The 13,229-nt window shown below is 42.8% G+C and overlaps 1 protein-coding gene across 3 annotated transcripts in view; it reads left to right on the top strand.

Moving 5' to 3' along the window:
• The window catches only part of WLS (Wnt ligand secretion mediator), a 271,286-nt gene that overhangs the window by 162,210 nt on the left and 95,847 nt on the right, over positions 1 to 13,229 (top strand). For all 3 annotated transcript variants that reach the window (XR_014960654.1, XM_085602300.1, XM_085602302.1), the window contains one exon: positions 9,193 to 9,290. Coding sequence is in view for 2 of the 3 variants with exons in the window: in XM_085602300.1 (XP_085458426.1) it covers positions 9,193 to 9,290 (98 nt within the window). In the remaining variant the exon portion in view is untranslated. The remainder of the gene's footprint in view (positions 1 to 9,192; positions 9,291 to 13,229) is intronic.

The following is a 13,229-nucleotide window of genomic DNA, read 5'->3' on the forward strand; positions in this document are numbered from 1 at the left end:
GCTACACACGTAATGCTCAAGTTAGCACTTCTCAGTTGAGAGCTATACTTTCATTGGTACAGGACATGCACCTGGCCACCTTTGGCACTTCTCGACTGAGGAGCTCTGCTTGCATCGGTACAGTAGATGTATCTGACCAACTTCGGCACTTTTCCAAGCAGGAGCTATACTTCCAGTGTTACTTTAATAAGCACCTAGTAAACCTCGGCACTTCTCTATTGAGGAGCTATACTTCCTCTGGCACAGTACATACAGCTGGCCATCTTTAGTACTTCTTGCCTGAGGAGCTCTGCTTCCAGTGGTACAGTACGTCCACCTGACCAACTTCGGCACTTCTCTGTGAGGAGCTATACTTTCAGAGGTACAGTACGTACACCTGATGTTCTTTAAAAAGAGAAGGACTCGCAAACCTGCTAAACATGACGCAGGAAGGGCACGTCTACCAGAGCTCCTTTAGTGCAAAATAAGATAGCCAAGCCGGGCACTTCTCGGACATGTACCTACCTTTAATGAGAAGGGCAGCACTGGCTCGGTTCAGTAGGGTAGCTGTACATTTCATGACAGCGGTGCCACTTCTCAATCAACGTCAGTACTTCTGGTGGGATCCTTCCCAGCACTTTAAAACTGCCCTTTAACTATCCCACTTTAGGATGGTGGCGGTTACCACACAGAGCACGGCTACCACACAGAGCACGGCTGCCCCAGCGCTTGTGTTTTTCACACTTTGTAAAAAGTACGGGCTGAGAGAAGGGGGCTGCGGCTCCGGGCACGCTCGGGACAACAGTAGCCGGCGCTTCTTAACGAGGTGCTTCGGTGGCTCCTAAGGGTTAAGCCAAAAACTTTGGAGGGCGTTAAAGCCGCCGCCGCTGCTGCCTGCCACCGCCACACTCTGCAGTTGCGGCGGCGGCCCTGAATTAGCATATCCGACCTCCTGGGAGAGGAGTCAAGTGATATGTGAGCCCGGGGCCGCGCGCGCCCAGGGAGCGAGGGGGAGGCCCCTGAGGCCGCCATTGGTCAGCGGCGGCGGCAGCTCCTTGGCGGAGGGGCTGGAGCTGCCCGTGCACCAGCCTTCCGCTGGAGCTGCGGCTTGCACAGCGCGAGGGGCGGGAGGCATGGGGACAGGCCGGCAGCAGCAGCAGGAGGAGGAGGCGGTGGCGAGGGGGAGGGAAGAACAGACACTGGGAAAAAGAAACAGGGAGGGCCTTTGACGCGGGGCGCCCAGGGGCAGAGAGGAGCTGCCTGGGCGTCATTCTGTTCATGGCAAGTGCGGGTCGCGCTGCTCGCCGCAGGCTGCTGCCGCTCGCCGCGCCTCCCGCTCCTCCTCCTCGCTCTCCTCCATTGTACGATGCTGCGCGCAGCCCTGCCCAGGGGCGCCGGGGAGGCTTGAGCGGCAGCCGGCGGGCAGCGGCCCCCGAGTCCCATGGAGCTGCTGCCCGAGGCGTGAGGGGCCGCCGGTCCGTCTGTCCCTCCCCATGCTCTAGCGCTCAGGTGCAGGCTGCATGCGGTAAGTTCGGCTCGCCATCCCTTGCTCTCCCTTTTTATGACAGAAACTCGCGTGGAGGGAGGGCTGGGGGGAGATGTCAACATGTTTTATGTCTGTGCGCTCCTGTGCTGCTTGTGACCGACCTGTCTGTAGGCAGCAAGGATCGCGATCCACCGAGCTGTGGAGCTACACTGACCCAGGGAGGTAACCCGTTATATTGCGATAACTCAGTCGATCCATTGGGGTTGATCGGTCAGGGTGCTGCAGGTTGGATTGGGGACTTTGGCCGAATCGCCCGAACTTGGTCCTCTTTTATAAAGAATCGTCCCCTCTCCTGCAGGACGCTATCACAGGGGCCGAGTTAGTCCGCTTCTGGGAAACTTCAGTTTAGAGTGAAATCCTCGGGCGCCAGCGGCCGTGCCTCGCTCTATCACCATAACTTTTTTCTTTTCCCTCTTGCCGAATAGCGCGATACTGTCTGGTGCTGAAGGCGAGGAAACGCAGCGACCTTTTCGGATTCGGGGGCGTGTTTTGCTGTTGTCTCCTCCTTGAGACTTCTCACAAAAAACACGCCCCCGATCCGAAAAGGACGGAGCCTAATCGGAGTGACTGACCTCTTCTCCAGTGGCTGGCCAGCATTTACGAGGCCAGCCAATGGAGAACAGGGGAGAAGAGGGGCGGGTTCAAGCCCCTCTTCTCCAAGTCATTAAATCTCCGACTTCCGGTTCTGCCTTTCGGCAGACCGGTAGTCCTCGACCTAAAAACTGCGTTAACCAAAATACAGAGCCCTTCAAATACAGCTATAACAAATACTGAGGAAGATATCATTCCTTTAAGTACAAATGATTAATCTCATAAAGAAAAATCATCGGTCAGACTAATAACTATGTATAGTTGTCATCATAAATAGGTCAGACGTATTATTACTAAAAACTGGCCTATTTTAAAATCTGACATTTCGTTATTATCAGAAATACAAGATTCACCATATATTACTTTCAGACGAGCACCCTCTATGAGGGATGCACTTGTAAAGACAAGTCCAGAAGTACAAGAGAAAGCAAACTGGTTAACAAACAAGACAGGTTTTTATAAGTGTAGCTCTTGTAGGGCATGTAAATTTGGTATTAACAAAACTGAGTTTTTAGATGCTTTCTCCACAAATACGTGTAAAATTAAAGGTCCGTTCACGTGCAAAACTGACTATGCAGTCTGTTTTAGAATGCACTTGTCAGTTAAAATATATTGGCAGTACAAAACTCCAAGTATTTAATTGCATTCTTCAACATCTACGGGTTATTGTTAACTCTGATTCTATTTACCCTGTGGCCCGACACTTCAAACTAGTACATCAGAATAATTTGAATGATCTCAAATATTTTGTAATAGATGCCGTACCAAAATCCATCAGAGGTGGTAACGGGGAGAAACAATTACGCAAACTGGAAAGCCAATATATTGTTCAATTGGATACCAAATGCCGAACGGTTTAAACACTGGATGATTTACATAACTTTTTATAGGTATTTTATGGATAATTTTGTGTACTTTTACAAATATTTTTTGAAGTATTTTGTGGAAGTTTCAAAATAATTTTATAAATATTGTACCTCCAACCTGCTGCTAAACTCTTGATCGAATAACCAAAAGATTATTAACAACTATTTATGACAATGGTTTTAGGATTGATATTTTAATCATGTGTGGATGGTTTTTTATGTGGGCTACGATCTTCATTTTATTGGATTTTAACTAGTTTTACTTGGTTTTACTGGTTTTTATCTGATGTTTATGAATGGGTGGCTGTTGATTGCTATTTGCACATGATTTTATATCTGTATTTATAAACTGTGGTTATGTACTGTATTGTTATATCTTTAGATGAGCTGTGGAAAAAACTGAGAAAGTAACATGAAATTCGCTGAAACAAACTGTTATGAATTTAATGATGAGTATCCAAGTATTTATATAAAATTTAAGTGGGGATGCTCACGATTTTTGCACTAAGACACTGATTTTTGCACTTAGCACTTTATTAAGAAATAATGAATTAGTAAACATTTGCGGACCAATGCAATGTGCCTCTCAAATATAAGGTTTTTTAAAAATGGTTAATCATAAATCTATTGATAGAACTAATGTTCTCTGAATTGGTTCTCTTATAAATCTATATTTTTGGAAAATCACTAAAAAAACTAAGAACTAAAAATTGAATACTGGTATATGCTTGTATAAACTCCTTTTGGGAATAACAAACCCAGGATGAAATTGAATTATGGGCACTGGCCCATTATTTCCCAAATGTAATTATATTTATATGTACATATATTTATACATTAATCCATAATTGTGGAAAAAATATATTGTTGATTTAAATATGTGTACGAAACCACAAAAAAGAAAAATCTAATCTGTTTATATTTATAATCACTGGGAGGAGCCATTATTCGAACATACCAGTATTTAACCACGTGGGTGGTCAGGGCACGTCATGTGATCAAGACCGGGTTTCCCGGTCGAAACGCGTCATGCTGGCTGAATTGTGGAATAAAGCACTCAAGATTTAAAAAGATTTGATTGTGTGGTGGTCCGTTTCTGCTTATGTCTCCTGAGAAGGTGGATTGACGCTGGATTGTGCTCGATATAGATTATATATATATATATATATATATATATATATATATATATATATATATATATAATCAATCTTGTTGTTTTTAATACCTTAAAATTGGGTATTGCAATGACTAAAGACCATTTCAATTGGTCAAAGAGTAGGTTACTGTAATTTTATGAATGGTCAGTTAAAACATGAAGCACAGAAGATTCAAGTTCTATTTAGGTAGATTTTTTAAGCTTCGGACACTTCATTGCTTGTGGTATACTGATTGAGGGCTATCCTGATTTAATATTGTTTGGCTCAATCCATTTATAGTGGTGTGATCCTAACATAGATTCTATTTCGAACTCAAGCCATCCTCTTTCAATCCCCTTGTCCCACACCTGAAAATATATATTCAGCTTATTACTTATAAAGGTAACCTGTAATCCTCACCACAATTGTTGCCAGTGAATTGCACATTAATGGTCTCAAAGCTAAAACAGTCTCTATTGGTCGGATCTTAGTTTGTACCACACTCTTTGAGGAGAGTCTACTTGCATTCACTTTTTGTATCCTAATTCCATTCCTTCCTTTTTCATTGAACTGGATGCCTTTTGCCTAAAAATGTGCTAAAAACATCCGATCACAAACTTCCTATTTGCTTTTAAAAGGACCCATTTCCCCCTTTACCCACAGATGCCGCTAAAAGATTGCAATGTTCACACCTCCTTTGTCCCACCATCCCCCTCTTTTCCAATGTGCACTGCACCCATATGCCTCCCACATTGTATACTTCTTTTTCTGTTTCTTTGTTGCTTTGTTTGAGCTACATAAGTCACATGCATGGATCTAGTCATACATGCAAAGATGCGTACCAGCGCTAACCGATGGCATATACTGCTTCCCGTCTTTGAACATTAATTCCTTCCTTTTCCAGTTATTTTGACCAGTGCTCAGGGGATCAGTCTGTACACCTAGTCTCCTCTAATAAACATCCAGCAATAGTTCAAACACAATTTAGAACAGACTTTGTGGCTTCTGAAAGTGAGCTTTGTTAATGATAGATAGTGATAGCACGTTCCTGAATAGGAAAATGTCTTTCGTTTTGCACTCAATCTCAGAGATATGATCTCTTTTGTGAAATTAAACTTGGGTAAATCTAAGTTTATTCAAGCATAACTTGGGTTTATTATCCGTTGTTCAAAATTAATGAAGTCAAAAAATTGTATTCATTCTTTATCAATGAATCATATATCCAACTGCCCAATGCATTTCGGGCTTTTTTAAGCCCTTCTTCAGGGGCGGTACTCTGAAAGGATAAGGTATAGGGTTCAGTATATGTATACATTTTATAAACACTCAATAGAAAAGAGAAATCTTTGACCAAACAATTATACAGTAGATGTTGATTGTAACAAACATAATCATGTTAAAGCAGTATTTAAAAATAATACGTTCGTGATAGGTAGAAAAACACAATACCAGTATGAGTAATTACCAAAATAAAGGCGCGCTACACATCATGGTGATATGAAAATATCCACTTCTTTTACATGTTAAAACAACATACTGTGGTGTGCACTTACCAAAATCATAGGAAAAAGTGGAGCCGAAATGGACCAGGAAAGTTTGGGTGGTAATGTAAGTAAAAAAAATGAATAAAAATGAAAATGCCGTGTAGGGCAAAGTAATGTGGTGTGCTTTTGCCAAAATTGTGAGAAGAAGTAAAGAGGAGATAAAAAGAGAAATCTAGATGGTGGTATGGGTAACAAAAATGCATGCAGCGTGGGGCCTTTTAAAAGAACTGAATCAATATCTGACAAGTAACGGAAGATCAAACTTACAGTTGGTATGGTGATGTATAGATTCTCCTGAAACCGGGAGAATCAAGTCGGAAACGCTCCGGTAAGTGTAATGGATGGTAATCATGTGATATATAGACATGTGATAAGGAAAAGTGCGGGAAAAGGTGAACTACAAAGAAGACAGACTTGTAGTTCCAAGAAGCCAATGAAGTTTGATGAAACTACACGTAATCATGTGATATGTGATAAGGAAAAAATGCGGGAAAAGGAGAACTACAAAGAAAACAGACTTGTAGTTCTAAGAGGTCAATAAAGTTGCACGTACAAACAATATCGTGGTCAACGAAATATAAAATAATAAACCAAAAGTGAGTGCAGTTAAATCTGTAAAGGAATTGGGCAAAAAGTGAAAATGGAAAAGACAGCGTGTGGAACCGAAGAAACACATGTAATTCGAATGATTCGAACCAGAAACGACAGTTCAAAAGATGTAGGATATTACCAAATCATGGAGCTTGTTAGGGGGCGTCAATGTAATTGTACAATGGTACATGTGTATAAGGTAAAATTAGTAAATAAAATAAAATAAAATGGCTGTGAGGTTCAACATGAACTGTAAAGTTACACAAGGTACTAGGGTATCACAAGTCGGGTGAAAGTTCAAATCTCCATTTTAAGGTGAATAAAGAAGACCTTAGTTACAGAAAACAGCCCAGATCATAACGTTCGTTGAGACCTTTCGGATGTATGGAATTCAGCTTGTGGATCCAAAATGTTTCTCTTTGTAATAGATGTTTACTATTGTCACGTCCCCTCAGATGGGGAATCTGTTCAAGAACCAGAAATCGCAGTTGGCAGATGTTATGCTGATGCTGGTGAAAATGAGTTGCGATTGGTGATTTCGCCTGTTTGGTGCGTATATTGCTTTTGTGTTCATTAATCCGTATACGGATTTTTCTCTCAGTTTTGCCCACATAAACCAAACCACATGGACATTTCAACATGTAAATGAGATTCTGACTATTACATGTGGCTGTAACCTTGAGTTTAATCGTGTTGCCTTGTGAAGGGTGTTGGATGTTGGTACCTTTGATGATAGAGTTACAATTACCACAATTAAGACATGGTAAAGTACCTTTGAAGGTGCTGGTAGTAAGTTCATCAGCTTTAGACAATATTTGTTTGAAGTTGCGTGATCTTTGGTATGCAAATCTAGGTGATATTTCAAAAATGTTATTGAAATCCATTTCCATACTTAACATAGGCCAATACCTGAGGATGTTTTTTTTTATGTTGAAACTTTGTGTGGAGAATTTTGACACAAATGTCATTCGTTGATCTGAAGTTTTTGGTGGTTTGGGTGAAAGAAGCATCTGTCGGGTAGACTTGTTAGACTTCAAAATGGCGTTGTCAAGAACTTTGGTAGGATATTTTCGTTGTTCAAATTTGGAAATGCAAGCGGATTTGCTTGATTCAAACAATTCATTGGTACTTGAGATTCTTTTCAATCGTAGTAGTTGTGAGTAGGGCAAGTGATTCTTGAGAGATGGTTGGTGGAAACTATGAAAGTGCAGAAGGTTATTGCGGTCAGTAGGTTTAGTGTAAACTTCAGTGGTGAGGTGTCCTTGATGTAATGTGACCTTGGTATCCAGGAATGTTATCGATTCTTTGTTTATACAGTGAGTGAATTGAATTCTTTGGTCAACTGTATTAAGTGATTCAATTAGTGATTCCAGATGATCAATTGAGCCATTCCATAAGATAAAAATGTCATCAATGTATCTTTTATAAAGGGTAAGATGTTGGGTCCACTCGTGTTTGCAAAGTATGTTGTCCATTTCAAAACGGTGCATGAAGAGGTTCGCGTATGTTGGGGCGGCACAATTGCCCATGGAAGTTCCGGAGCATTGGATGTAAAATGTTCCTGCCCATTCGAAGTAACTGTGGTAAAGGGTGAAATGCATAAGTTCCATCAGAAATACTTTGAGATTCTCTGGTTTGTCTGTGGTCATTAGAAATGACTCGATTGCCTCAATGCCTTTATCATGGGGTATAGAAGTGTAAAGTGAGTTTACATCAATGGTACATAGGACGGTTTCCATGGTTATCAAATTTCGAATAGACTCCAGGATGTTGAGAATCAGTGGTGTCCTTAATGTAGGTAGTCATCGACTGAACAGAAGCTTGTAGATGTTTGTCCAAATATTTCCCTACGGGTTCATGTAGTGAGTTCACTGTAGACACAATGGGTCTGAATGGTGGTCTTGTGGCGTTTTTGTGCATTTTGGGGAGCATATAGATATAGGGTGTAGATGGGTTGCTTTTGATCAGATATGTTTTGTCTTCATCGTTGATAACTCCCTGTTCTAAAGCTGTATTAACGATGGTTTTTAGCACAATCATGAAATCATTGGTTGGATCCGTTGGGGTAGGTATGTATGTTTCTGAATTGTTGACGTGATCATTAACGTTTTTAGTGTAAAAGATGGTATCCATAATGACCAGTGCTCCACCTTTGTCGGCTTGACGTATGGTAATCTCTGGTTTGTTTGCTAATTCTTTTAAGGCTTGTTGTTCTTTTTTGGTTATGTTAGAATATGCCTTTTTGTTGTGGTAGCCAATTTTCTTGAGTTCTTTATTGACGATTGTTTCGTAGGCATCCAATACTTTATGACTCATGGGTGCTGTAAAGGTGCTCCTGTTGCGAAGTCCCATTAGGGTATTCTTCCGTGGTACATCTGGAATGTTAAGGATGTTTCGAAAATAGTGTTTCTATTGAGTGTTTATAAAATGTATACATCTACTGAACCCTATACCTTATCCTTTCAGAGTACCGCCCCTGAAGAAGGGCTTAAAAAAGCCCAAAATGCATTGGGCAGTTGGATATATGATGCATTGATAAAGAATGAATACAATTTTTTGACTTCATTAATTTTGAACAACGGATAATAAACCCAAGTTATGCTTGAATAAACTTCGATTTACCCAAGTTTAATTTCACAAAAGAGATCATATCTCTGAGATTGAGTGCAAAACGAAAGACATTTTCCTATTCAGGAACGTGCTATCACTATCTACGATTTGAATTCCCTACTCAGGGGGATTAATTCGTTTGCACCAACTAATCATTGTTTAAAATATTGACAAGGGAGAAATTTGGAGTGCGCAACTTCTGTCCAAGCTTTTCTTTGTTAATGATAGCAATTTCTCTGTGGATTTTTGAAAAATGGCAAATGATCTACATAGCAAACACAAGGAGATGATGGACGGAACTACATACCCAGAGTTTTTTCATTTTGTAGGATCAGAACGAAAGGAATCGTCTGGCTGGATACTGGAAGCAAGTTGGACCCATTGCATTCGGATCCTGCTGCCTATTCATATTTGATATGTGTGAGCGGTAAGCATCATTATAAACTAAAGTGTCTACTCTGAAGATTTGTGAGATGTCCAACTGTATGCAGTTTAGTGCAAAGTGTTAAATACAAGCTTGTATCTTGAAATTATACTTCTTTTACCTTGTATCCAAAGAACTCCTCTTACCAAGACTACTGGTGATAAATGGCCTATCAAGCAATAGCTGCCTCTCAAAGAGATGGTTTCTGGGATCCAAACAGAATAGGAGAATATAGAGGTCTGGCAAAGGATGGCTGGCAAGAAAAAAATCATTAAACACTGCTTTGGACACTTTTGTTCCGAAATTGTAGTATTGGAAATGTGGAATATAAACACCGATGTGCTAAAAACCTAAATTGTTAATTTATATAAGGAGCATGGACATGACACTAAGCACTGATACAGATCTGTTTTTGACTGACATAATTTGTAATTAGTGCAGAGAGAACAGTGAATTCTTTATGAACCAAATTTCAAATGCAAAACACAAGCGTATATTAATAGTATCAGTAATGAAATGTAAATTTGGAACTAGCTGATATGTAAAGCAATCCAGAGTAGTTTATTTACATTTTGATATAGCACAGCATAACCACAGTAATAAGGCTATGCTTTACAAAAACCCAACATGTTAAGATAAGTCTGTCATCCATTAAACAAAACGCTATAATACAAACTCAAATTACAAGTGGATTATCAAATAAATACATGCATACTGTATTCTTACTTGAAGAATGTTAAGAGACAAACCTTAAGAAGCAAAGTGTACGGAGAGTAGAGGTCAAGTAAAGTAAGTCAGAATAGGTGAAGGGACAGTCACCTGAACACCTAACTTGCCCCATGCCTGTGGCCCCAGTTTCTGCTTGTTCCAGTCTAATTCAGTGACATAGCAGCTGTCTGGGTTTTCCCACTCACCATTCTTCCTGCTAACAAAGTCCTGCCTACACCAGGCCCTCCTTAATGCAGGCTGCAGCATGACCATGCCACTGGTGTGCCAAAGACAACCCAATTTTCCCAGCACCATGACTCCTGGAAAGATACACCATCACCCAGTGCTACACCCTCGATTCCCCCTACTTCCCAAAGACACCTCAACAAACATTGCTACTGCACCGACCCACGCTCCACTCTAGGATCTTTCACCTGCACCCACTGCCACTTCACTTGCCACGCCATACATACAAGCCCACCAACCAGCCCCACTCCGAACACACCACAAAAAAAACACCAACTCGCATGCACCCTTCTCAACATATGCACACTATGCAAACACTACTGACATTTAGGACCTAATCTTCACCCTCACCCCTGATTTCCTTTTCTCTCTGAGACCTGGCTCAACTTATTTCCGCACCCTCAATATCAGAAGGATTCAAGATCACCCACTACGACCGCATCAAAAACCTGGTGGAGGGATTGCCATCGTACACAAGGAATCCATCCAAAGCATTACCATAAATGACAACATCACCCTACCCATGGAACACCTCCGCTTCCGACTCCCAACAGACAGCAAAAAAAAAGAATCACAGGGCACCCTCTCCTCCCGTCCTCCAGGGCCACGTCCAGCCGCCTTCAGCTTCGTTGACTTAATCGCCCCTCGCCATAAACTCCAACAACTGCATTTTCCTTGGCGACCACAATTACATCAACACTCCCAACCTCCTCAACAGCATGAACAACATCTGATTCACCCAACTGGTCCACAAACCCAAACACACACACTGCAGGGCACAATCTAGACCCAATCTTCACCTCCTGCAACCCCATCCGGTTCAGCCACACCACGGAACTCACCTGGACCGACCACTCCATCATCCCCTTCAGCATCCCCAGTTCACGGACCCCCACCTCCAGTCTGCTTCAGCAGTGGCGGGGAGCATTGGACAAAGTCTCAAAGGACACATGGATCAGTGCCCGCAACACCACCCCATCTCCTCCAAAAACCTAGATCAGAACATCCGAAACTTCAACATTTTGATCACCAACTATGCCGACAGCGTTGCGCCCATCGGCAACAACACCCACAAAAGGTCCACCAAGCAGGATAGCTGGTACATTGAAGACCTTTAGAACCGCTAAATGACACTATAAACAACTGGAAAGGAGCTGGTGCACCAGCAAGGACACAACTGTCAAGATAACCTTCAAGACCGCCCTCAGTTTGTACAGCAGACAGCTGAGAGAATTTAAGAAAAAGGTGTTCGCCTCATGCATTAAATCGAGCTCCAATAACCACAAAGAAGTCTTCAACATCGTCAACAAATTCTCCAATCCCTCCGCTGCAATAAACATTACCCCTCACAGGAACTCTTCGACTTTGCATACTTCTTCCACGACAAGATAACCAACATCTACAGAAACTTCAGACCCAAGGCCACTAACTAACTTCTACGAGCAACACAACTATCCATCAACCCCTACAGACATGCGACTAACCAAATGGAGCCAGCTGCCTCCACCGGACACCACCTCCATTATGAACTCTGTCCACTCAGGGGCCCAAACGGTCCCATGCCCTTACCACATATTCAACCTATGCAAAGCCAGCAGCGTTCGATATGGTCCCCCACCACACACTTATCACAAGGCTGCACAACATGGGCACCAAAGGAGCCACACACATATGGATCGCATCTTTCCCCCCTGGAAGAATACAAAAAGTCCGCCCCCCCATCACCTCTGAACCCAAAGAAATACTCTGTAGAGTACTCCAACGATCCTCGCTCAGCCCCACCTTCTTCAACACTTATGACCCCTCTGGCCAGCATCACCTAAACCCACGGACTCTCCTCATATCCTATGCCGACGACTCACATCTCATCCTCTAACTCTCTGAAGATGCCACCAAGACCAACCTCCACATCTGCATGACAGACATTGCCAACTGGGTGGACAGCTGCCTGAAGCTCAATATGGACAAGACCGAGGTACTGATTTTTGGAAACAAAAGCTCCCCATGAGATGCATCCTGGATGCCCCCAGAACTCAGACCTACTCTTACCCCCACTGACCACGCTAGGAACCTATGCATTATTGTGGACAGCAAGCTAACCATGATTACTTGGTTCAAATCAGTTTCCTCCTCCTGCTTCATAAGATCTTCGAATGGATACACCCAGGCTCAAGACGCACCATCACCTAGGCCCTCCTCTCCAGCCGACTGGACTATGGCATTGCTCTCTATGCAGGGATCACAGCTCACCTCTGCCTCTGACTGAAGACCATACAGAATGCCTCATCTAGACTCCTCCTGGATCTTCCTAGAGGAACTCTAAACACCCCCCTTAACTCTGGGAGCTTCACTGGCTCCCTGGACAGAAATTGCCTCAAGCCTACATGCCAGGACGCATGCACCTTTACACCAACATAAGGATCATCCCCCAGTAGTCCTTTACGCTACCCCATGGCGCATTGAGGGTCCATTTTAAATTAAGAACATTGGCAGGAGTAAGAAATAATTTAGCAGCCACACTAATGCGAAGAGCATCTAGCTAGGCCTCGCACCTGCTTCAACTCCCCCTGACAGCAACAACAACGCTGCAACAAAGCCATCTTGAAGCTCCTACAAGTCGCTCGCTGCTCCATCAGCATGGTGCTCAGAAGGAAACACTCCTCCCGCTCAAAGCCTTTCCCCCAGTCACAACAAGGTACACTTGGAGCACAGCAGAGGTGCATTCACCCCCAAAATCACCCTCTAAGGCTCTTCAAAAAGGCCTCATTACGGAGTTCTTACAAACTGCCCCAGCTAAGGGTTCTCCCCGGTTCCCTCCATCGCTGGCAAATCAGATGGTACAGAAATGACCTATTCCATGGTTGCCCCGAGCACAAGCCCAGTCCACTCCAACTCCATCACATCCTACGTGGAGCAAAGATCACACGCGTGCCCTGGGGTCAGGGCCGTTTTTTACATGATTCCACTAACCTTCAGCAACCATCCAAT

The sequence above is a fragment of the Triturus cristatus genome, chromosome 4_2 (genome assembly GCF_964204655.1).
Source record: "Triturus cristatus chromosome 4_2, aTriCri1.1, whole genome shotgun sequence".
Taxonomy (NCBI): Eukaryota; Metazoa; Chordata; class Amphibia; order Caudata; family Salamandridae; genus Triturus; species Triturus cristatus.